This window comes from Rhinopithecus roxellana, chromosome 11 (assembly GCF_007565055.1).
Source record: "Rhinopithecus roxellana isolate Shanxi Qingling chromosome 11, ASM756505v1, whole genome shotgun sequence".
NCBI classification, from domain to species: domain Eukaryota; kingdom Metazoa; phylum Chordata; class Mammalia; order Primates; family Cercopithecidae; genus Rhinopithecus; species Rhinopithecus roxellana.
The window spans coordinates 73,388,751-73,411,681 of NC_044559.1; the positions used below are offsets into that span (position 1 = coordinate 73,388,751).

Sequence of the window (22,931 nt, forward strand, 5' to 3'; positions counted from 1 at the left end):
GAAGGCACACTCAAATTGGGTAATTGGAAGAGGTCCAACTTAAAGCAGAATGGAGAAGCTTAGGAAAAATAACTAAGGATTGTACTATATGTCAAGGCTAGCTGGAGAGCCACCCTGCTTCTGAAGGGGCGGGGGAAGGGATGGTTACCTGACGCAAGAGAAAGCTGTTATGAGGTCTTCATATGGTAGCTGTGGCGTTTAATAGAACAATGCAGCCAACTCACAGCCCAGCAGGGAGAGAGCCAGGGGAGTAAATATCACAACCTCACTGTCCCTTTGCCTTCAGACCTCCTACCAGTGCCATCCATTGGCTGAACCCAACTGAAAGCCAGAGATAGGGGAGGTCCTGTTCAATTCTGGTGTGCCAGCCTCTGGGAACACAGGGCAGGCTGGGGCAGACCTGAAAGGGCAGATTTTCAGTATCCTCAATCTGTGCCAAATTCAGACCTTGATTTCAAAGGCCACATTAGAAATTACTTATTAAACTGTTTGGTATCAGTGTCTATCAGGGTAAAAGTTTATAGTTTGTGATCTCAGGAGATTTTTAATGAAGTATGTCCAGACTTGAAGATATGTTGCTTAATAAAAATTGCTGGCCAGGCATGGTGGCTCACATCTGTAGTCCCAGCTCTTTGAGGGGCCAAGGCGGGCAGATCACTTGAGGCCAGGAGTTCCAGACCAGCCTGGCCAACAAGGTGAAACACCATCTTTACTAGAAATACAAAAATTAGCTGGGTGTGGTGGCGCATACCTATAATCCCAGCTACTCAGGAGGCTGAGGCATGAGAGTTGCTTGAGCCCAGGAGGTGGACGTTGCAGTAAGCCAAGATCAAGCCACTACACTCCAGTCTGGGCAACAGAGCTAGACTCCATCTCAAAAAATAAACATTACTGAGTCCTCCAGTCCTTCTTTCGCATTCACATTTTATGACATACCTAAAATTTTTTTTTTATTGTGGTAAGTGTACATACCATAAAATTTACCATTTTAACCATTTTTAAGTGTACAGTTTTGTGGCATTAAGTAATTCACATTGCTTTGCAACCATTACTACCATTCATGTCCAGAACTTTTTTTTATCTTCCTAAACTGAAACGCTGTACCCATTAAATACTAACTCCCTATCTCCTCTTACCGCCCCTACCCCCTGGCAACCACCATTCAGCTTTTAATCTCTATGAACTTGACCACTCTGCGTACCTTATTCATGCAGTATTTGTCCTTTTGTGTCTGGCAGATTTCACTTAGCTTAATATCTTTTCTTTTCAAAGACAGGGTCTCACTCTGCGGCTCAGGCTAGAATGCAGTGGCACAATCACAGCCTCAATCTCCTGGGCTCGAGCAAGCCTCCCACCCCAGCTTCCCAAATAGCTGAGACTATAAGGCACCTGCCCCTGTGCCTAGCTAATGTGTTTTTTTTAATTTTAATTTTTTGTAGAGTTAGGGTCTCACTGTGTTGCCCTCCTGGGCTCAAGTGATGATCCTCCCCTCTTGGTTTCCCAGAGTGCTGAGATTACAGGCATGAGCCACTGAGGCCAGCCTCAGCTTAATGTCTTCAAGGCTCTTCTGTGTTGTAGCACTTTACAGTGATACATATTGTAATTTTTTTTTTTTTGGAGACAGAGTCTTACTCTGTTGCCCAGGCTGGAATGCAGTGGCACAATCTTGGCTCACTGCAACCCCCGCCTTCTGGGTTCAAACGATTCTCCTGCCTCAGCCTCTTGAGTAGCTGGGATTGTAGGCATGCGTCACTACACTTGGCTAATTTTTTTGTATTCTCAGTAGAGATGGGGTTTTGCCACGCTGGCCAGGCTGGTGTCTTGAACTCCTGACCTCAGATGATCTGCCCTGCTTTGGCCTCCCAAAGTGCTGAGATTACAGGCATGAGTCACCGCATCTGGCCCTACATTGTTAATTTTATTTTATTTCTGAATATGTTTTCACTGATACATTTACTCTTATGGCTTTTAACTTTTACGTGTCCATTCCGATGTCTCACAAATCTGCAAGATGGATGATGTAAGAGCAAAGGTCGCAGGACTTAAGACATGGCAAATGAGTGGACCTGAGCAGGAGAGGTGGCATCATTTGGAGGAAGTACTCCAGATGTGGAAAGTTCTTAAATATATGGGACTGACCATGGAAGAAATAAACAGCAGTAAACCAAAAAACAAGTTCTGAGCAGGAAGTGCCTTATGGGAGCTGAGACATTTCATTTGGATGAGACTGCCTGGAGTACTATTTATGAATGACAAGCAGGGTGGGACAAGGTTACACAAATCTGAAGTGGGGCCTGAAAACGGCGTGCTGTGGCCAGACACATTTAGAAATGCTGGATTGAAAAGGATTCTTGCTAAATTGTCTCAGTCTTTAATATACTAATTTTTTTTTATGCTACTCTAAGAAGGAAATGTGGTCTATAGCCTTCCTGGAATTTATCGTGATTGTGGAGCTCTTGTATTTTGGAGCACAAAGATCAGTGTCCTCAGAACATGTTTTGGGAATTGGGGGGACTAAATTAAGCTGCTTGGGTGCAGGGACTGTAATTTATCTCCCATACAACACCTAGAAGGTTCCTGGACACATCATTGGAGCAAAGCTGGATTAATAGGTAACTGCCAAAGGCTTTAGTCCATAAAAAGTGTTAAAATACGCTTGAGGCACAAAAAAAATCACTGCAGATTTGAGTCTTTCCCCCACCCCCCAATGAATGGGTAAGACTGAATGAGTGTCTCCTTTTGAGATTAGTGCTCAGGCTTTATTTTTTTCCCAGTTGGGTAGATACTTGGTGATAGGAGTTGAATTGCTTAGGACAATAGAGGAGACTCTAAATGCTACGTCTGCCACCAACAGGATTAGAGAGTAAATACTTAGAGTGTTGGGTAAAGGGTCATCAAATGATTCATTTACCCAGTCACGCCAAATTTTTAGTTTGCATAGGGCTTTGGTTGATGCCATTTGGCTTGATAAATATTTGTTGAATGTATGAATTATAGAAAATAGGAAGACGTGTAAATTCTTATCCAACTGTGTTATATATAAAAATTGACATTTTAGAAAGATTAATCAGGTTTACTGCTATTTTAGTGGGGAGAACAGAGCTGCAATTCTGTTAAAATTCCTTGTATTTTAATTTGTAATTCCTTGGCCAGTAGGAATTTGTATTGTATTTTGTTTTGTATTTTAATTTGTAATTAAATTTGTATTTAATTTTATTTAATTGTATTTAATTTGTATTTAATTTAATTTGTATTTAATTGTATTTAATTTGTATTTAATTTAATTTGTATTTAATTGTATTTAATTTGTATTTAATTTGTAATTCCTTGTATTTTAATTTGTAATTCCTTGGCCAGTAGGAGTTTGTAATTCCTTGGCCAGTAGGGAGAGGAAAAAGATACTTAAAAAAACAAAACAAAACAAAAAACTGCTGGCTGGGCATGGTGGCTCACACCTGTAATCCCAGCACTTTGGGAGGCCGAGGACGGCAGAGCACCTGAGTCGGGGAGTTCAAGACGAGCCTGGGCAACATGGCAAAACCTCACCTCTACAAAGAAATTAGCCAGGTGTGGTAGTACACGCCTGTGATCCCAGATATTCAGGAGGCTGAGGTGGGAGGATCACCTGAGCCTGGGAGGCAGAGGTTGGAGTGAGCCAAGATCACGCCACTATACTTTAGCTTAGGTGACAGAGACCCTGTCTCAAAAAAGAAAACCAACAACAACAAAAACTGTAAATAAAATATTGGACTCTAGTTAAGATATGTATGTCGAAGTTTGGTGGGAAATGTTTGTGGTTTATTTTGAAGTGCATCAAAATAAAAAATATATATGTATTTGAAATGCATCCAAAAAATAACACAAATTGATAAATGAATAAAGGGATAGATAATATGTGGTAAAGTAACTGCAGTAAGATGTTAATACTAGAATCTAGGTGGTGGGTGTAAAATTCTTTCAACCTCGCTGTTTGAAAATTTTCATAGTAAAATGTTGGAGAAACAGAAAAATGGAAGTCTAGAGGATGTTGAAGGAAGAACCAATGAGGTTTAAGAAAAGTGATGTTTGCCATAAAAGAACGTGGTCATGGGAATCGAACAGGCCTGAATTTGAGTTCTGGTTTAGCTATTTGTCAGCTAAAGAGATTGAGTAAATTGCTCAGTTGTGGTGCTGGGTTTTGAACCCAGGCACCCTGGCTTTGGAGACTTGCTGTCTACCCTGCAGAGTCGTGAGGATTTAAGCTCCTAGATCAGTGTCTGATACTTGGTGGATAATCATACAGTAGCTATTGTTCTTAGTGTACCATCTGCCATAGAGGATGAAGAAGTCCAAGATACTAATGCTTGACCTGGAAGAGTTTTATGACATTTCTATGGCACTGTTGCCAGTGCCATACATAGATAGACAAGCTGGAAGGTAAAACTATTTGTAGGGAAGAGATGTAGTTGTAGATAAGTAGAACTTGAGATTTTGATATGAATAGTTTCATATATTGTGACAGGTTGGATTATTGGAAAAACATTTTTAAAAGATAAGAATAAAAAAATAGGCCGGGTGCGGTGGCTCAAGCCTGTAATCCCAGCACTTTGGGAGGCCGAGACGGGCGGATCACGAGGTCAGGAGATCGAGACCATCCTGGCTAACACGGTGAAACCCCGTCTCTACTAAAAATACAAAAACTAGCCGGGCGAGGTGGCGGGCTCCTGTAGTCCCAGCTACTCGGGAGGCTGAGGCAGGAGAATGGCGTGAACCCGGGAGGCGGAGCTTGCAGTGAGCTGAGATCTGGACACTGCACTCCAGTCCGGGCGACAGAGCGAGACTCCGCCTCAAAAAAAAAATAAAATAAAAAATAAAAAAATAGTTTCATATATTTTCCCAAACTTCAACAAATCATTTGTTCACCAAAAATCTGAGAATATTTTATGTGCCAGGCACAGCTGTAGACCAGTAAACAAAACAAATCTCTTCCTTTACAGAGTTTACATTCTAAAAGGGTTTGTAGAATTTTCTTTCCAAAGATATTTATATTTCAAATGAGAATGATTCTCTAAAGGTGGAAAGACAGGCATTCACCAGAAAGGGAAGAAGATGGTGTTTTCATAGCAAATTTTCCTGCTGTCCCTGAAATCATGCCATCTAGGCAGTAATTTCCTCGGTGTTCTCTCAAGCCCATCTGTGTTCTGATTTCCTCTGCAGTTCTTTTTACTTCCATCTGGAGTTGGTGGAACAGCTTATAGAAGCCATTTATGATTGTTTCAAAATATATGTTCAGACTTCTAAAATGGCTCTGGCATGAATAAGAGTAGCTGCTTTTCATAGTGTATACAGGGCAGAGAAGACAGACGAGATTCATCATATTATACATACTTTCGGGTCTCACACATGAATCATGTCATTTAGCGAGGCCGTGACTTCAGTACCCTTCTGGGGTGTGTGCTCCTCAGCGATTACGCACTCATTCCAGTGGAGTAGGAGGTCAGTCAGTAAAAGTATTGAGCCAGATTCTCCTCTGCTTCTGAGTCATTTTCTGGTAGAGTGAAAGGTTCTCTGGGAGAAGCTTTAACTCTTTCAGATTACAAGCGTTACTCCCTTTGTGTAATAGGGTAGTTCTCTAAGTAATCATATGGGGCTTATGCTAATTCTTTACTTGATGTTTTAGATAATTAGATATATTTAGTCTGATAGATGAAATTTGAGAAAATGTGGTATAAGAAGAAAAATAGTATCTACATTGGCCCAAGGTTAAGGAATTGTTTTAATAACATATAACCATCTAGATGGCTAAGAAGTTTGCAAGACATTATGTGTTTTTTTTTTTTTTTTTTTTTTAAATACTTAGGACACTACCCTTATGTGGAAATCTGACATCTGGCAACTTCAGTCCTCTGGAAGACAGCCAGAAAGTAAGAAAGGGGCCTCAGTGCACATAAAAATAACTGTTGAAAAACTCTACCATGAACACGTGTCCTTTCCCACCACAGCAGAGTTTGTTAGCCTCGCATTTAGAGCTTGTTTACTTTTATTTATCTGGGAACTATGTATAATTTTGGTAGTGTGTGTGTGGTCTCCCCTCTGTAGCAGATCATAAGCAGCAATGTAGCAAGGGGGTGGAAAAGTTGATGGAGGAGAGCAGAGGGTAGGCTGACATTGAAAGAGAGAGGACTAAAAGATAGACAGTGCTGGTATTGTGTATCACAGTTTAATACAGTAATGTGTAGTCTTAATAATGAACTTGGACCCATCAGCCAAAGAGTAAATCATGTTCAAGGTCTTCTAATAAAAAAGTCAGGGAAGTCTGGAGTGTGTCTATTTTTAAACAATCAAAGTTAACCAGGTTTTGATATGTTGAAATGGTAAGCTCTGTAGTGTTTATATGTTTGAAATAGCACATTCTCTGGAAATGCTATAGCAGTGACACAAATTTGAGCTTGCAGTTGATTATGGAAATGATGCATTGTAATAATGACTAACGTTTATTGAGCAGCTACTATACCAGCCCTGACCTAGGTGCCTTCACACTGTTAGCATACTGGTTAAGGCTTTGGAGACAGACAGATTTGGTTTCCCATTACACCTCTGACTTACTATGTGACCTTGGACAGCTATCATCTCTGATCCCGTGTCCCCACCTGCCAAATGGAACCAATAACATATGATAGGGTCCTTGTGAGGACTCAGGGAAGTACATGATACAATGCATGTACCTAGGAAGTACTCAATGAATGTTAGGCACTATTATAACTTTAATAGTCTTGATTATTATTATGAAAGTATGATTATCTCCATTTTTTCTGGATGAGGAAACTGAAGCCCAGAGAGTTTAAGTAAGATGTCCAAGGTGAAATCGCTAATAAATAGTGGAGCTGGGCTGTGGACCTGGGTCTCTCTGACTCCAGAAGCCTAGTGCTTTACATTCATATATGCTGCCTCCTCAGCATGTAATTATAATTAGATTTTTTTTTGGTAATACTTAGAGAAAATGTGTGAGTAGCATCTGTGGGAAATACCCACTTACCACTTCTTTTTTCCACTGTGGACTCAAGTCATCTTATAGACAAAAAGTCTGCAATAAGTAACACAAAGATAACCTACCTTTGCTTGACAGTACAAATTAAATAGGTAATGTTTGATTGTGTAGCATGATTTATTAACATCTTCTAGGTACACCATATGAATACACTCAGTGATTTATTATATGCCTAATATGTTTATCCACATCAGTGTTTTCTTGGATATAATTTTTTTTTTTGAGACGTAGTTTTGCTCTTGTTGCCCAGGCTGGAGTGCAATAGTGCGATTTTGGCTCACCGCACCTCCGCCTCCTGGGTTCAAGTGATTCTCCTGCCTCAGCCTCCGGAGTAGCTGGGATTACAGGCATACGCCACCACGTCCGGCTAACTTTGTATTTTTAGTAGAGACGGGGTTTCTCCATGTTGGTCAGGCTGGTCTCAAACTCCCAACCTCAGGTGATCCGCCCGCATTGGCCTCCCCAAAGTGCTGGGATTACAGGCGTGAGCCACCGCACCTGGCTGGATTGTAAATTAACAGACGTCAGGTATGGTGGCTTCTGCCTGTAACCCTAGCACTTTGGGAGGTCAAGGTGGGTGGCCCAGGAGTTTGAGACCAGCCTGGGCAACATAGTAAAACCCTGTCTCTACAAAAAAATACAAAAATATCATCTGGGCATGGTTATGCATACCTGTAGCCATAGGTACCCAGGAGGCTGAGGTGGGAAGATTGCTTGAGCCCGGGATATCAAGGCTGCAGTGAGCCACTGCACTCCAGCCTGGGCCTCAGAAAAAGACCCGGTCTCATAAATAAATAAAATTAACAGAGCTACCACCATCTTTTTTTGTAATTAGGCACTTCATGCTTTTTGATGTGATGATGGTTTTGTGTGAGATGGAAGTTAGAGTCCTCATTCATCTCTACCAAGACCAAATAAGTACTTGAGCTGATTAAAGAAAAATAGACTTGTACTTGGGAGGCTGAGGCAGGAGGATCACTTGAGCCCAGGAGTTCAAGGCTGCAGTGAGCTATGATTGCACTCCAGCCTGGGCAACAGAGCAAGACCCCATCTCTAAAAAGAAAAGAAAAGAAAAATAGATTTCAGGCCTGGGTACTCTGGTGATCTTCAGCTGTTCCTTTAAGAGACCTAGGGAGAAATGTAGCCATCATCAAGGCTGATTATCTACAGGTGGATAGATGTCCACTACTTATGTCCTGTCTTTCTGCTGCTTCAGTACATAATTATGTTCCCCAGCCACATGCATCAAGGTAGTGGACACATTGTCCTATTACAGCACAGACACCGTAACAGTACAAGGATACTCTCCGGGGTTGGGGCCCTGACTTCTATGAACTGAGAACACATACTTGATCTGGCATAGGATGCTAAATCTCATCTGGAGGTGCCATCTACATAGTCCTTTCTTCCTTTCTTACAGATTTTTACTTTTCTAACTTTTAAAAAATAAAATAGAGATGAAGTCTTGCTGTGTTGCCCAGGCTGGTCTTGAACTCCTGACTGCAATTGATCCTCCAGCCTCTGTCTCCCAAAGTGCTAGGATTACAGACATGAGCCATTCAATAGGTTTTCCCTTTCCTTTTCCTTTTTCCTTTTCTGAGACGGAGTGTTACTTCGTTGCCCAGGCTGGAATGTAATGGCGGATCTCGGCTCACTGCGACCTCTGCCTCCCGGGTTCAAGCGATTATCCTGCCTCAGCCTCCCAAGTAGCTAGGATTATAGGCACCCACCACTGTGCCTGACTGATTTTTGTATTGTTAGTAGAGACGGGGTTTCACCATGTTGTCCAGGCTGGTCTCAAAACTCCTGACCTCAGGTGATCTGCCCACCTCGGCCTCCCAAAGTGCTAGGATTACAGGTGCGAGCCACCGCACCAGCCCCCAATAGGTTTTCCATCTAGGCCTTTGAGGCATGGTCCTGCTGTTACTCTTCAGGTTGTGGTACATTTGTTTGCAGATAGTCTCAGTAGGTAGGAACCAGAATGCCCTCAGTTTGAGTCCTGGCCCTGCTGCTGTGAGTCCTGTGATCTTGGACAAACAATGTTTTCTAACTATACTGAGCCTTAGTATCCTAATCTTTAAGATCATTATGGGGAATGCCATATTTAAAATCTCTACTTTTTAAAGTATTGTATTTTAAAATTACCGTGTTGTCTGGTGCTTTAAAAATGTTAATTTCCTTACTGCCCTCTTCAGGCATTCTGAAAATCCTACATTTGCTGACTTGAATCTTTTCTATCACTGTGAGGTCTAGGTTTTTTTTGTTGTTGTTTGTTTTTTTTTGTAATTCCTGAATTCCTTTGAGGGCCAAATGAAAAATATATGAGGAAATTATTATTTTTAAATTAGACCAGGTATGGTGTCTCATGCCTGGAATCCCAACACTTTGGGAGGCCGAAGCAGGAGGATCACTGAAGCCAGGAGTTCAACACTAGCCTAGGTAACAAAGTGAGATATCATCTCTACAAAAAAAAAAAAAAAAAAGGGTAGGCATGGTGTCTTACGCCTGTAATCCCAGCACTTTGGGAGGCTGAGGTGGGCGGATCACTTGAGGCCAGGAGTTTGAGATGAGCCTGGCCAACATGGCAAAACCCCGTCTCTACTAAAAATACAAAAATTAGCTGGGCATGGTGGCGCATGCCTGTAGTCCCACCTACTTGGGAGGCTGAGCCTCAAGAATCACTTGAACCCAGGAGGCGGAAGTGGCAGTGAGCTGAGATTGTGCCACTGCACTCCAGCGTGGAACACACAGCGAGGTTTCATCTCAGAAAAAAAAAAAAAAAAAAAAAAAAAAAAAGCCAGGCACAGTGGTGTGCACCTTGTAGTTCTAGCTACTCAGAAAGCTAAGGTAGGAGGATCACTTGAGCCCAGGAGCTGGAGGCTGCAGTGAGCTATGATCACACCATTGTACTCCAGCCTGGGTGACAGAGCGAGACTGTGTCCCTCCCGTGAAAAAAAAGGAAAAAGAAATCAGAAATAACTTTGATATTTTAAAATATGAGGCCAGGCACAGTGGAGCATGCCTGTAATCCCAGTACTTTGGGAAGCCAAGGTGGGCAGATTGCTTGAGCCCAGGAGTTTGAGACCAGCCTGGGCAACATGGTGAAACCCTGCCTCTAGTGAAAATACAAAAATTAGCTGGACATGGTGGCACATGCCTGTAGCCCAAACTTCTTGGGAGACTGAGCTGGGAGGATCACCTGAGCCCCGGAAGTCGAGGCTGCAGTGAGCCGTGATTGCTCCACTGCACTCCAGCCTGGGCGATGGGAGTGAGACCCTGTCTCAAAAATAAAATAGGAAGTACTAACTTATTTGCTTAGCTTTGGCTTCATTTTAAGAATATTTATATCTTAAGCTTTATCATTCCCAAGAAATAGATCTATATTGCAGTGTCTTAAATATTGATGTTTTCTGTTTCTCTTGATCTTTCTTTCCAGGTTATAAAACATGGAGGCCGGCTCAGTGGTTCGAGCCATTTTTGACTTCTGCCCTAGCGTGTCAGAGGAACTGCCGCTCTTTGTGGGAGATGTTATTGAGGTGCTGGCAGTGGTGGATGAATTTTGGCTTCTAGGAAAGAAGGAGGATGTTACAGGTAAGTAAGAGACTCATAATGGACCACAGGCCCTGACTTCTTTCCATATTAAAAATAAAGACTAGCACTGCACTCCAGCTTTGGCGACAGAGTGAGACCCTGTCTCAAAAAGAAGAAAGAAAGAAAATTATTCCTAGCTGGGGGCAGTGGCTCATGCCTGTAATCCCAGCCCTTTGGAAGGCTGAGGTGGGTGGATCACCTAAGGTCAGGAGTTCAAGACCAGCCTGGCCAACATGGTGAGATAGTGAGATCCTGTCTGTACTAAAAATACAAAATTTGCCGGCTGTGGTGATGCATGCCTGTAATCCCAGCTACTCAGGAGGCAAGGCTGGAGAATTGCTTGAACCCAGGAGGCGAAGGTTGGAGTGAGCTGAGATTGTGCCATCGCATTCCAGCCTGGGCGACAAGAGCAAAACTCTGTCTCAAATAAATAAATAATAAAAATAAAAATAAAGGCTGGGCACGGTGGCCCATGCCTATAATCCCAGCACTTTGGGAGGCTGAGATGGGAGGATTGCTTGAGGCCAAGAGTTTGAAACCAGCCTGGTCAACATAGCAAGACACCATCTCAATAAATAAATAAATAAATAAGAAAGGACAGGAGGGAGGAAGAGAAGGAAAGAAAGAAAAGAAAGCTAGCTAAGTGGGAAGCCCAAGTCAATAAATTTCAGAATCCTTTTGTGTTTTCCTTCTGTATTCATATGTGGTCTCTACCATTAGGGGAAGATTTCTGTTACCATTCCATCTCTCTGTGTTGCTTCCTTCAAGAGGCCGCACTGCTGGACACCAGCTGCCCCAGCCCAGGTTTCTATCCAAGTCTTTCCCTTTCCTCCACTTTCCCTTCCCAGGTCTTTATCCTTTGTGTTCAGTGCTATTATTCTTCTTCTCAAAACGTGTTATTCCTTTCTTCAGAACCTGTTGTTTACTACTGCTTTTCATAACCAGCTTTATGATTTGTGGAACACAAGGTGCTCTCCACCTTGTTTTCTCTGGCTGTCTTCTTTGAACATTTTCTACCCTTTCTTTCATTCTTCACTTGATCTTAGGCAAAAGGCTGAGAAGTGATCTTTCTCTCATTTTCTTCAAAGGAGCATGATTCATCCTGTTCATTCCTTCCTGGATCCATGGCTGGCCCAAATTTATTAAAGTTATCCTTTACCCTACTACATGCTACCTACCTCCCACATTCCATGTACCTGGTTAGCTTTCTTCAATTCTGTAAGACACATGTTCACATCGATTTCTTTCATTAATTAGCCTAGAGAAGGGTGGAAGCTTTTCCCACACCGCATGCATCTGTGTTAATCCAATCCTTAACCTGCATATATTCATATTTATGTAAGTCTGGGTTGGAGTCCTTCAAGCACACTCTGTTGACACTTAACCCATATTTGAGAGATAAATAAATTATTTCCCAGTAGAAATGATAGCTGAGACAAAAATGATGAGAAGGAGTTAGCAAGGCAAAGATGGTAGGCAGAGAGGATTGCTTGTTGAAGGTCCCTGGAGTGTGAGAACACAGGGGACCTAGAGAAGTTTAGTAGGGCGTGAGGTGTGAGTGGTTGAGGGGGAAAGGTGGGCTGGAGAGATGAGCAAAAGCTGGATCATGGGAGACAGAGTATGCCGTGGTAAGGAATGAAGGAAATGGGAAACCCTGAAAGTGCTTTGAACATTATCAGATTTGAATTTTAGAAAACTCACTGCTGCAGACTTAAGAATGATAGAAAGGGACAAAATTGAAGGCAGGGAAGCATTTGGAAGGTTGCTGCAGTAATCCAGTTGAGAAATGGTGATGGCATGGACCAAGGTGGTGGGTCTGGAGATAAACAGACCCAGAGATAGAAGGTAGAATCAATCAGACTTTCTGATACTTTCTGATACTTTCCAACTGGCAGGCCCTGTCTTTCTACCACCACCAATTAAAACCTTATCCACCTTCAGATTCAAATACTATTGTTTTCGTAAAGTTTTTTATGTTCTTCCTGACCTATTACCTACCTTCTTCGAACTTCCGTGACAATTTGTGTACTTACGTTGTGATACCAGATTTCAGGATTGAATTATTATTTGTGTCTGAATTCGACTTTTTGTCTGAACTAGGTTTTTAGATCTTTGAAGACCAAAACTATCTTACTTATGTTTTCCTCTGCAGTGTGCTTTGCATATAGCATCCCCCAGTAAATGCATATGGAATTGAATTGCATTCTCTCTGTTCTACATGCATCTAGTTTTGTGCACTATACTTCTCTCCAACAGATTCTCCAATTATGAGTTTTCACAGAGTTTTCAAGTTAGGGTCTATACATGGACTCAGAAGAAAAGTTTTTGTCCTTGTACACAGATGGAAAAAGAAATTCAGTATTAAAATTTAATATGCTTGCTTTTATTTTCAGGACAGTTCCCCAGCAGTTTTGTGGAAATTGTGACCATTCCCAGTCTAAAAGAAGGAGAGAGGCTGTTTGTATGCATTTGTGAATTCACATCCCAAGAATTGGATAGTCTTCCCCTCCATCGAGGTAAGCTGCTCATCAAATAGTAGACTATTTGAAATGAGATTTTTGGAGTCTGCCCATTTCAACAACCATATCCTTTTTTTTTTTTTTGAGACGGAGTCTCGCTCTGTCACCCAGGCTGGAGTACAGTGGCCGGCTCTCAGCTCACTGCAAGCTCCGCCTCCCGGGTTTACACCATTCTCCTGCCTCAGCCTCCCGAGTAGCTGGGACTACAGGCGCCCGCCACCTCGCCCGGCTAGTTTTTTGTATTTTTTAGTACAGACGGGGTTTCACCGTGTTAGCCAGGATGGTCTCGATCTCCTGACCTCGTGATCCGCCCGTCTCGGCCTCCCAAAGTGCTGGGATTACAGGCTTGAGCCACCGTGCCCGGCCACCATATCCTTTTTGAATTTGTGAAGTGGCTTAACCTCTAGAGAGTCCTCGGCAATACCAAAGTAGCGTGGACATAATGATGCCTTATAGTTTAGTACCATTTTACAATTTCCACAGTATTTTCTCACAAATATATTCTCACTTGATCCTCAGCACAGACCTGGGAGGTAGGAAAGTGGGGATTATTAACTGTATTTTATAAATAATGAGAGCAAAATTCAAAGACTGTTGGCTAAAGGTGAGAAGTCTTGGCCTCAGAATGTGAGCTCATCATATTATAAGTCCACGATTGTCTTTCCACTTCCCCCATGCTGTAACCACACTTCAGGCTCATATTCTCTCTCTCTCTCTCTCTCTCTCTCTCTCTCTCTCTCTCTCTCTCTCTCTCTCTCTCACACTCTTACTCTCTCTCTCTCTCATACTCTCTCTCTCTCTCATACTCTCTCTCTCTCATACTCTCTCTCTCTCTCATACTGTCTCTCTCTCTCATACTCTCACTCTGTTGCCTAGGAGTGCAGTGGTGTGATCTCAGCTCACTACACCCTCTGCCTCCCAGGCTCAAACAGTCCTCCTACCTCAGCTTCCTGAGTAGCTGGGACCACAAGCACATGCTACCACCCTGGGCTAGTTTTTAGTAGTTTTGGTAGAGATGGGGTTTTCCCGTGTTGCCCAGGCTGGTCTCAAACTCCTGGGCTCAAACAATCTGCCTGCCTCAGCCTACCAAAGTGCTAGGATTACAGGCATGAGTCACTGCACCTGACCAACTTCAGGCTTTATTTCTCTTTTTTCCTTTTAAAAACTGATATGGGGCATCGGGGGAGGGAGAAAAAAAAAGAAAAAAGCTGGATACGGCTTTGCTAACAATGTTACCATTTATTAATGCGTAATAGTAGAGCAGGAATTTTGATATGGAAATTAAGAGACAGGTGCAAAACATCCCCATTTTACTACTGTCTCATCAGAGCGAGTTTAAAGGGAAGTGATTTAAAACAGATAGTCATATTTAGCCAGGCATGGTGGTATTCACCTATAGTCCTAGCAACTCAGGAGGCTGCGGCAAGAGGATCACTTGAGCCCAGGAGTTGGAAGCTTTGGTAAGCTATGATCACATCACTGCACTCCAGCCAGGGTGGCAGTGAGACCTTGTCTCAAAAAACAAAAATAAATCAATAAATATACATTAAAACAGGTAGTCGTAGCTGTCTCTCCATGATTTTCCAAGTATTTCTCACTTCTTGCACTCTGATGAGATGAATGAACTATAAACTATAAACCATTTCAGCAAGTGTCCTTAAGTCTGTTCTGCGTAAACAGAGAAACCAGTAGTGTTCCATAGACAGAAGCTTCTGGTCAATCCAATTTGGTGATGACTCAGTCATCAAAACAGTAGAAGTTATTAGGTGTGTTATTAATATGACTTGCTCTTTGGCATATGGCACAAAAGGGAGAGGCTTGACTTCTTAAATCATGTACACACACCCCCCCCAGAAAAACCTAGCAAACTTCTGTAACCCTTAGTGATAAGAATGGAATAATGAATTTTGACCTTAATCCTCAAAATCTATTTTGAGAATTTCTTTATTTTTAAATTTTGTTTTATTTTGTTTGTTTGTTTATTTGTTTTTTGAGACAGAGTCTCATTCTGTCAAGGCTAAAGTGCAGTGGCGCGATCTCGGCTCACCGCAACTGCCGCCTCCCAGGTTCAAGTGATTCTCGTGCCTCAGCCTCCTGAGTAGCTGGGACTACAGGCACCTGCCACCACACCCGGCTAATTTTTGTAGTTTTAGCAGAGATGGGATTTCACCATATTCGTCAGGCTGGTCTCGAACTCCTGATCTGGTGATCTGCCCACCTCGGTCTCCCAAAGTGCTGGGATTATTTATTTTTTATTACACAAATTTTGTTTTATTTTTTTAAAACACAGGGTCTCAACGGTGTTGCCCAGGCTGGTCTGAAACTCCTAGCCTCAAGTGATGCTACCACTTCAGTCTCCTGAGTAGCTGGGATTACAGACCTTATTTAACTTTAAGAAGTATCATTAGGATTAATAAGAAGCTGGGTACAGTGGCTCATGGCTGTAATCCTAGCACTTTGGGAGGCCAAAGGCAAGAGTATCCCTTGAGCCCAGGAGTTTGAGATCAGCCTGGGCAACATGGCAGGACCTTGTCTCTACAAAAAAATAAAAAATTTTTTTAAAAATTAAAAAATTTAAATTAGCCAGGCATAGTGGTGCATATCAGTGGTGCATGCCCGTGGTCCCAGCTACTCAGGAGACTGAGGCAGGAGCCTGAGCCCAGGAGGTTGAGGCTGCAGTGAGCTGTGTTTACGCCACTACACTCCAGCTTGGGCAACAGAGCAAGACCTTGTTTCAAAAAAAGAAAGGATTAATAAGAGAAAACGCCACCATGCTCTGTTGTTTTGAGGGTTTCTTGCACTTCACTTTATACTCAGTATCTACCTCAGTTCTGTATACTTTCTTGCTAATCAGTGTTGGGAAGGTAGACAGAAATAGATGAACAGATTATAACATGTACCCTATCTGTCCTTACTCATAACTCTCCCAGTGGAGTCTGTAGTCCATATCTGATGGAATGGAGAAAGGACAAGAGTGCAGTGGCTTCCGCTGAGCTGTTCAGAGGGTGTGGGTAGCGTGGACTTTTCTTAGGAAGCATGGCCATCCGAGAGATTCTCAGAAAGAACCTGGCATCATGAGTCACCTGTCCAAAGACTGACTCAAGTTCAGGCCAGGACCTGGAATCTGTAGATTTTATCTTGACTACCTTTTAACCAATTAAGCCTATTAAGCTTAAAGATGTAAGTGGAATCCAGAGGAAAAGGATGCAGGGCAGGGAGATACATTGGGAAAGAGAGACTAGCACCAGATGTACTAATTATCCATGGTTTTATCTTGTTCTCCTCTCTGTGATAATCTACTGCCAGTAAACACACTGACCGGTCAGCTTTCCTTCTATGAAAGGCATAGAAGGAAATGAAGCTTTCACATCTTTTTTAGCTCCGTCTTTTAATTTGGAAACACAAACCTTTGAGGATGGAGAAGTTAGTTATACCTATGCAATTTGTCTTTTTCTGGGAAACTTAGCTTGTGACACAAATTATTTTAATTTCTCTTTTCTGTACATGACAAGTCACATCAACAGGTATTAATTTTACTGGTGGGAAACAAAATCACTAAAAAATGAAAGTATTGTTTTATGCCAGGTACAGTTTATCATACTTGCATCTAGGCTTCCTGTTTTTCAAGTCTAGTGCTTGGGATGACGCTTCAACTTCCTAGACTGAAAATCACTTTTTCCATTAGATCAGTGTGTCTGTAAATGAAATGTTGATGATGGAATATGTCAGGAGGGGATTTGGAAACCTTAAGAGTATGTGGGGCCAGGCATGGTAGCTCATGCCTGTAATCCCAGCACTTTGGGAGGCCTAGGCGGGTGGATCACCTGAGGTCAGGAGTTCGAGACCAGCCTGGCCAACATGATGAAACCTCATCTCTACTAATAATACAAAATTAGCTGGGCATGATGGTGCATACCTGTAATCCCAGCTTCTTGGGAGGCTGAGGCAGAAGAATTTCTTGAACCCGGGAGGTGGAGCTTGTAGAGAGCCAAGATTGCACCAGTGCAGTCCAGCCTGGGCAACAAGAGTGCAACCAAAAAAAAAAAATATATATATATATATATATATATATATATATTTTTTTTTTTTCTTGAGACAGAGTCTCACTCTGTCGCCCAGGCAGGAGTGCAGTGGTGCAATTTCTGCTGACTGCCACTTCCACCTCCTTGATTCAAGTGATATTCATGCCTTAGCCTCCCGAGTAGCTGGGATTACAGGCGTGTGCCACCACCCCCGACTAATTTTTGTATTTTTAGTAGAGACAGGGTTTCACCATTTTGGCCAAGCTGGTCTCGAACTCCTGACTTCAAGCAGTCTGCCTGCCTCGACCTCCCAAAATGCTGGGATTACAGGCATGAGCCACCAAGCCTGACCTCGAGTTATATTTAAACTGAGAAACAAGTCTGTCTCTTGGAAGAATTAAAACAGGTGGCCAGTGCCCCTGACTGTCCTAAAAAAAAAAAAAACGGAGAGGAGAAAAGAAAGGTGGGGGGCGGAGGGGAGCAAAGAACAAAAGCGGTTAAGAGATTAGTACAAGGAGGCTGGGGGCGGAGGGGAGCAAAGAACAAAAGCGGTTAAGAGATTAGTACAAGGAGGCTGGGCGCGGTGGCTCACGCCTGTAATCCCAGCACTTTGGGAGGCCGAGGCAGGTGGATCACGAGGTCAGGAGTTTGAGATCACCCTGGCCAAGATGGTGAAACCCCATCTCCACCAGTGCAGTGGCAGGCGCCTGTAATCCCAGCTACTCAGGAGGCTGAGGTGGAAGAATGACTCGAACCCAGGAAGCAGAAGTTGCAGCGAGCTGAGATCGCACCACTGCACTCCAGCCTGGGCGACAGAGCAAGACTCTGTCTCAAAAAAAAAAAAAAAAAAGAGACTAGGACAAGGAAAAGACAGAGAAAGAGGAGAGAAAAAAGTTAGTGCATATTATGACAAGTGATAGAATATCACTAATAATTGCCTCACATAACACAGAATGCTCATCCATTGGCCATAACCTCATGTTTCTAGATCACCTGCCCCCTCAAACAAAAGGCCAATAGAAAATACATTGACCAGTGGTATTTATCAGTCAAAGCACATGTGTTGTAAATTTGTGATGCCATGAATGTGAGCTCTCAGGAAGGAAGTTCTGACATGGCTCGTATGTGGTCAGGCTGCATAAAGCATGTAGTTCCCTGGCATTTAGAGAGAGTCCCAAAAGGAGGTTGTGAGGAACCCAGGACTGCAGTCAGACTGCTCATATCCGATTCTAAGAAGACCTGCGTTCCTTCTTATCATTTTATTCCTAATGCATTTCCTGTCCAAATAAAAAAATCCAACCAGAAGAAACAAGCAGTGTGGCTGGGATTAATTCTGCATGAGTCAAAGGCTCAGGCTGACCCTAAGGGTCACCACACTTCCTATTTTTCTGTTCTCAAAATCTGGTCTTACTATTCCAGGAGTTCCTCATATTGGTATTTCAGAAGTCTGGGAATGACCACTAGTTATTTTGAAGACACTGATCTAATGGAAAAAGTGATCCTTTCCTAAGGAATCACCTAGGATCCCAGGGGAATAGCTTGTAGGACTCTTTCTGATGAAAAACAGAGACTTATGCATCAGTAACAGGGTTATAGAATAGGGACATTGAGGCAGAATATGGTGACTCACACCTTTAATCTCAGCAGTTTAGGAGGCCTAGGTGGGAGGATCACTTGAGCCCAGGAGTTTGAGGCCAGCTTGGGCAACAAATGAGATCTTATCTCCACAATTAAAAAAAAAAAAAAATTAGCTGGGCACAGTGGCACACGCCTGTAGTCCCAGCTACTCAGGAGGCTGAGGCAGGAGGATCGCTTGAGCCTGGGAAGTCGAGGCTACAATGTGCAGTGATTGAGCCACTGCCTTCTAGCCTGGGTAACAGACTGAGACCCTGCCTCGAAAAATAATAAAATGAATTTTAAGATAAAAAGGGTATTGAACCAAATAATTTCTAAAGTACTTTCCAGGTTCCAAATTATATATGTTTTTGAAGATTCACCTTTACTATGTAGAAATAACCAATAAAATAGCAGTCCACCAGGTAATAAAGCTTATCAAAACAGTTACCCTGCTGAAAATAGACAGGAAAACAAGCCTTATTATGTGGGTTCATGGGGATCTGGCAAAACCAGGAAAATATCATAATTCTACAGCTTTAAGAAAGCCAGTTCATTTCAAAGCCAGCAGAGTGGGAGTTATGGCATGCTTTTATTCTTCCCCTTCACCAAGAGGCCCATTGTGTCTGAACAGCAGTCAATCACCAGTCATTCCGTCTGGTCCCTGGGGCCCTGGGGCCAGAGGGGGGAAAATTACTTATGTTTTTTTTTTTTTTTTTTTTTTTTTGAGACGGCGTCCGGCTCTGTCGCCCAGGCGGGAGTGGAGTGGCGTGATCTCGGCTCACTGCAAGCTCTGCCTCCTGGGTTCACACCATTCTCCTGTCTCAGCCTCCCCAGTAGCTGGGACTACAGGCACCTGCCACGACGCCTGGCTAATGTTTCGTAATTTTAGTAGAGACTGGGTTTCACCATGTTAGCCAGGATAGTCTCGATCTCGTGACCTTGTGATCCCCCTGCCTCGGCATCTGAAAGTGTTGGGATTACAGGCGTGAGCCACCGCGCCCAGCCTTGTGGTTTTTTAGGACCCCAACTTCTGACCAAGGGATAGGGAATCATAAATTAAAGGGATGTAGAAATATAGGACCAAGACCCTATTTTTTGAGAACATTGAAACAAAATAATATCAAATTTGTGAAAATATGTTGGGCACCTCTCTCTGAGTCTAAAATCTTATGTCAGGTGCTGTATAGTGTATGAAAATACAAGTATCAGAATTCATGATGTAGACAATAATTTCTTTTCTAGGCTATAGACAGCCAAGATGAATGTTAGCTTCTAAGGTTTTTTAGAGAAGCAAGCCAAGGTTTCAGATGGAGAGACGGCGTAACATGAGTAAGGCTTTGGGGTTAATAATGATGTGGCTTCGTAACAGTGAAAGCCCCCTTATGTGGAATAGGGTCTCGTATCATAGGTGAGATAATATTGGATAGTTGGAGAAGGGGAAGGTTATGACTGGATAATCATGAATGTAAGTTTGCTTTGGGGTGAAAGCATAAGTCTTTTGGTAGCTCAGTAAACCTCTACAGAGAGTGTTCAGAGCAAATTTATATTTTGTATATTTTGGGTAAAAAGAATAGGATTATTGGGGAAGAAGCCATTAGCAGTAGGCTCCTTGTGCTTCATGGTAAAAGTTTGGCCTGGGGAGGGAGATGATAAAACTGGTATATTTATAATCTTGATTTGTCATGAATCATTTGGTAGACTTGAAGAAATAATGACCAGAGACAAGATTTAAAAGGGTGAGATGGTGGGAATTGGACCAGGGTCGTAGCATAGAGCAATTAGTAGAAGGAAGAGGCCAGGCACAGTGGCTCACACCTGAAATCCTAGCACTGTGGGAGACTGAGGCAGGTGGATCACTTGAGTCCAGGAGTTCGAGACCAGCCTGGGCAACATAGTGAGACCCTGTCAAAATAAAAATTAGGTATGGTGGCACATGCCTGTAGTCTCAGCTACTTGGGAGGCTGAGGTGGGACAATCGGTTGAGCCTGGGTGGTCAAGGCTGCAGTAAGCCGTGATTGCACCACTGCACTCAGCCTTGGTGATAGGGTGAGACCCTGTCTCCACAAAAAAAAAAAAAAGAAAAAAAAAGAAAAAGGAAGAAATATTTTGAAAGAAGGAATTAGAAGAAAAAGGAAATTAGCAGCAAAAGTCAGTTTGGAAAGCAGAATGTAATGAATTTATTTGGGAGTTGGAGTTGAAGAATAATCATCATTAGCAAATGAACACCAAGGGCTTCCTATGCAAAAGGCATCATACCAGACTCTTGAGATACCAAAGAGAAGGTGGTACCTATCATTAAGGAACCTGTAACCCACTTGGGAAGATAAGATAGACTTAGGTTTTTTGTTTTTTTTTTCTTATTTATTTTATTTTATTTTATTTTTTAGTGACAGGGTCTCTCCTTGTCACCCAGACTGGAGTGCGGTGGTCCAATCATAGTTCACTGTAGCCTTGAACTCTTGGGCTCAAGCAGTCTTCCCCCATCAGCCTCATGAGTAGCTGAGACTACAGGCAATAGCCACCTTGCCTGAGTAGACTTAAGTTTTTTGTTGTTGTTGTTGAGATGGAGTTTCACTCTTGTCATACAGGCTGGAGTGCAGTGGTTCTACCTCAGCTCACTGCAACCTCTGCCTCAGCCTCTCGAGTAGCTGGGGTTGTACCCCCACACCTAGCTAATTTTATATTTTTAGTAGAGACAGGGTTTCACCATGTTGGCCAGGCTAGTCTTGAACTCCTGACCTGAGGTGATCTACCCACCTCGGCCTCCTGAAGTGCTGGAATTACAGGCGTGAGCCACTAAATTTTTTTTTTAATCAAGAGCGTATAAAAATCAAGAGCATGAAAGATAACCCGGTTTTCCAATGTGCTTGACTATAAAATGACTCATAGGATTTTGCCACGTGCTTTGCTACCCAGATCTTGTTTTACCTAGGCCAGGTGCATTCCTTGAGCACCTCTGACTTGGGTACTGGGTGAGAAGGAAATTTTAACTATAAAAGTGTAGGTGAGATTAACTTTAATCCTAACTGTAAGATTAAAATGGATAATCTACAAATGAATAGCTTATAATCAGATAATTGTTTGTTGTAAAACAATTGATTATAAAATTAGAGTAATTTTTTCAAAATTAAATCATAAATCATATAGAACTGAAATTTTAATTTCATTTTTCTAGAAACATATACTGTGCTCTTATCCTTTCTTTACCTCAGCGTCTTCTGCAATAAGACAGATGCTAACTGTTCAGCTTACATTTTGTGAGAATAACCTGGAAACTGGTTATTTTCAAAAACAAAAATGGTGGTTATTGGTACCTTCTTTTAAGATCTCATTATAATATATTTTCAGGACAGGGATAGTTCAAGAAGGCCTCTGGAGAACATGATTGAACATTCATTGCCCATACCCTTCATCTCCAACACAGAACCCTTTACTAAAGACTTCTTTCTTTTTTTTTTTGAGACAGGGTCTTGCTCTGTTGCCCAGGCCGGAGGGCAGTGGTGCCATCATAGCTCACTGCAGGCTCAAACTCCTGGGCTGAAGCGATCCTCTTGCCTCAGGTTCCCAAGTAGCTGGGAATACAGCACTCACCACCACACCTGGCTAATTTTTTTTATTTTAAATAGAGACGAGGTCTCACTATGTTGCCCAGGCTGACCTTGAACTCTTCTGCTCAAGCAATCCTTCTGCCTCAGCCTCCCAAAGTGCTGAAATTACAGGTGTGAGTCACTGCACCTGGCCTCCTTGTATACTCTTAAATGTTATTGAGACCCCAAAGAGCTTTTTTGTTTTTTGGGGGTTTTTTGTTTTGTTTTGTTTTTGTTTTTGAGACAGTGTCTTTCTCTGTCGCCCAGGCTGGAGTGCAGTGGCACAGCCATGACTCACTGCCAGCCTTGACTTCCCAGGTTCAAGTGATTCCCACCTCAGCCTTCCAAGTATCTGGGACCATGGGTGGGCACCACCACACCTGGCTAATTATTGTATTTTTCCCAAAGAGCTTTTGTTTATGTGGGCTGTTTCTGTTGATATTTATCATACTAGCTATTACAACTGGGAATTTTTTTTTTTTTTTTTTTTTGAGGCAGAGTTTCACTCTTGTTGCCCAGGCTGGAGTGCAATGGCATGATCTCGGCTCACCACAACCTCCACCTCCCA

General features: G+C 42.6%; 1 protein-coding gene across 1 annotated transcript in view; it reads left to right on the forward strand.

Annotated features, from left to right (window-relative positions):
• Positions 1-22,931, forward strand: part of DNMBP (dynamin binding protein) — a 122,808-nt gene that overhangs the window by 27,005 nt on the left and 72,872 nt on the right. Inside the window, exons 2-3 of the mRNA XM_010356081.2 lie at positions 10,464-10,618; positions 13,012-13,134. Of these exons, the coding sequence (XP_010354383.2) occupies positions 10,474-10,618; positions 13,012-13,134 (268 nt within the window). The 5' untranslated portion in view covers positions 10,464-10,473. The remainder of the gene's footprint in view (positions 1-10,463; positions 10,619-13,011; positions 13,135-22,931) is intronic.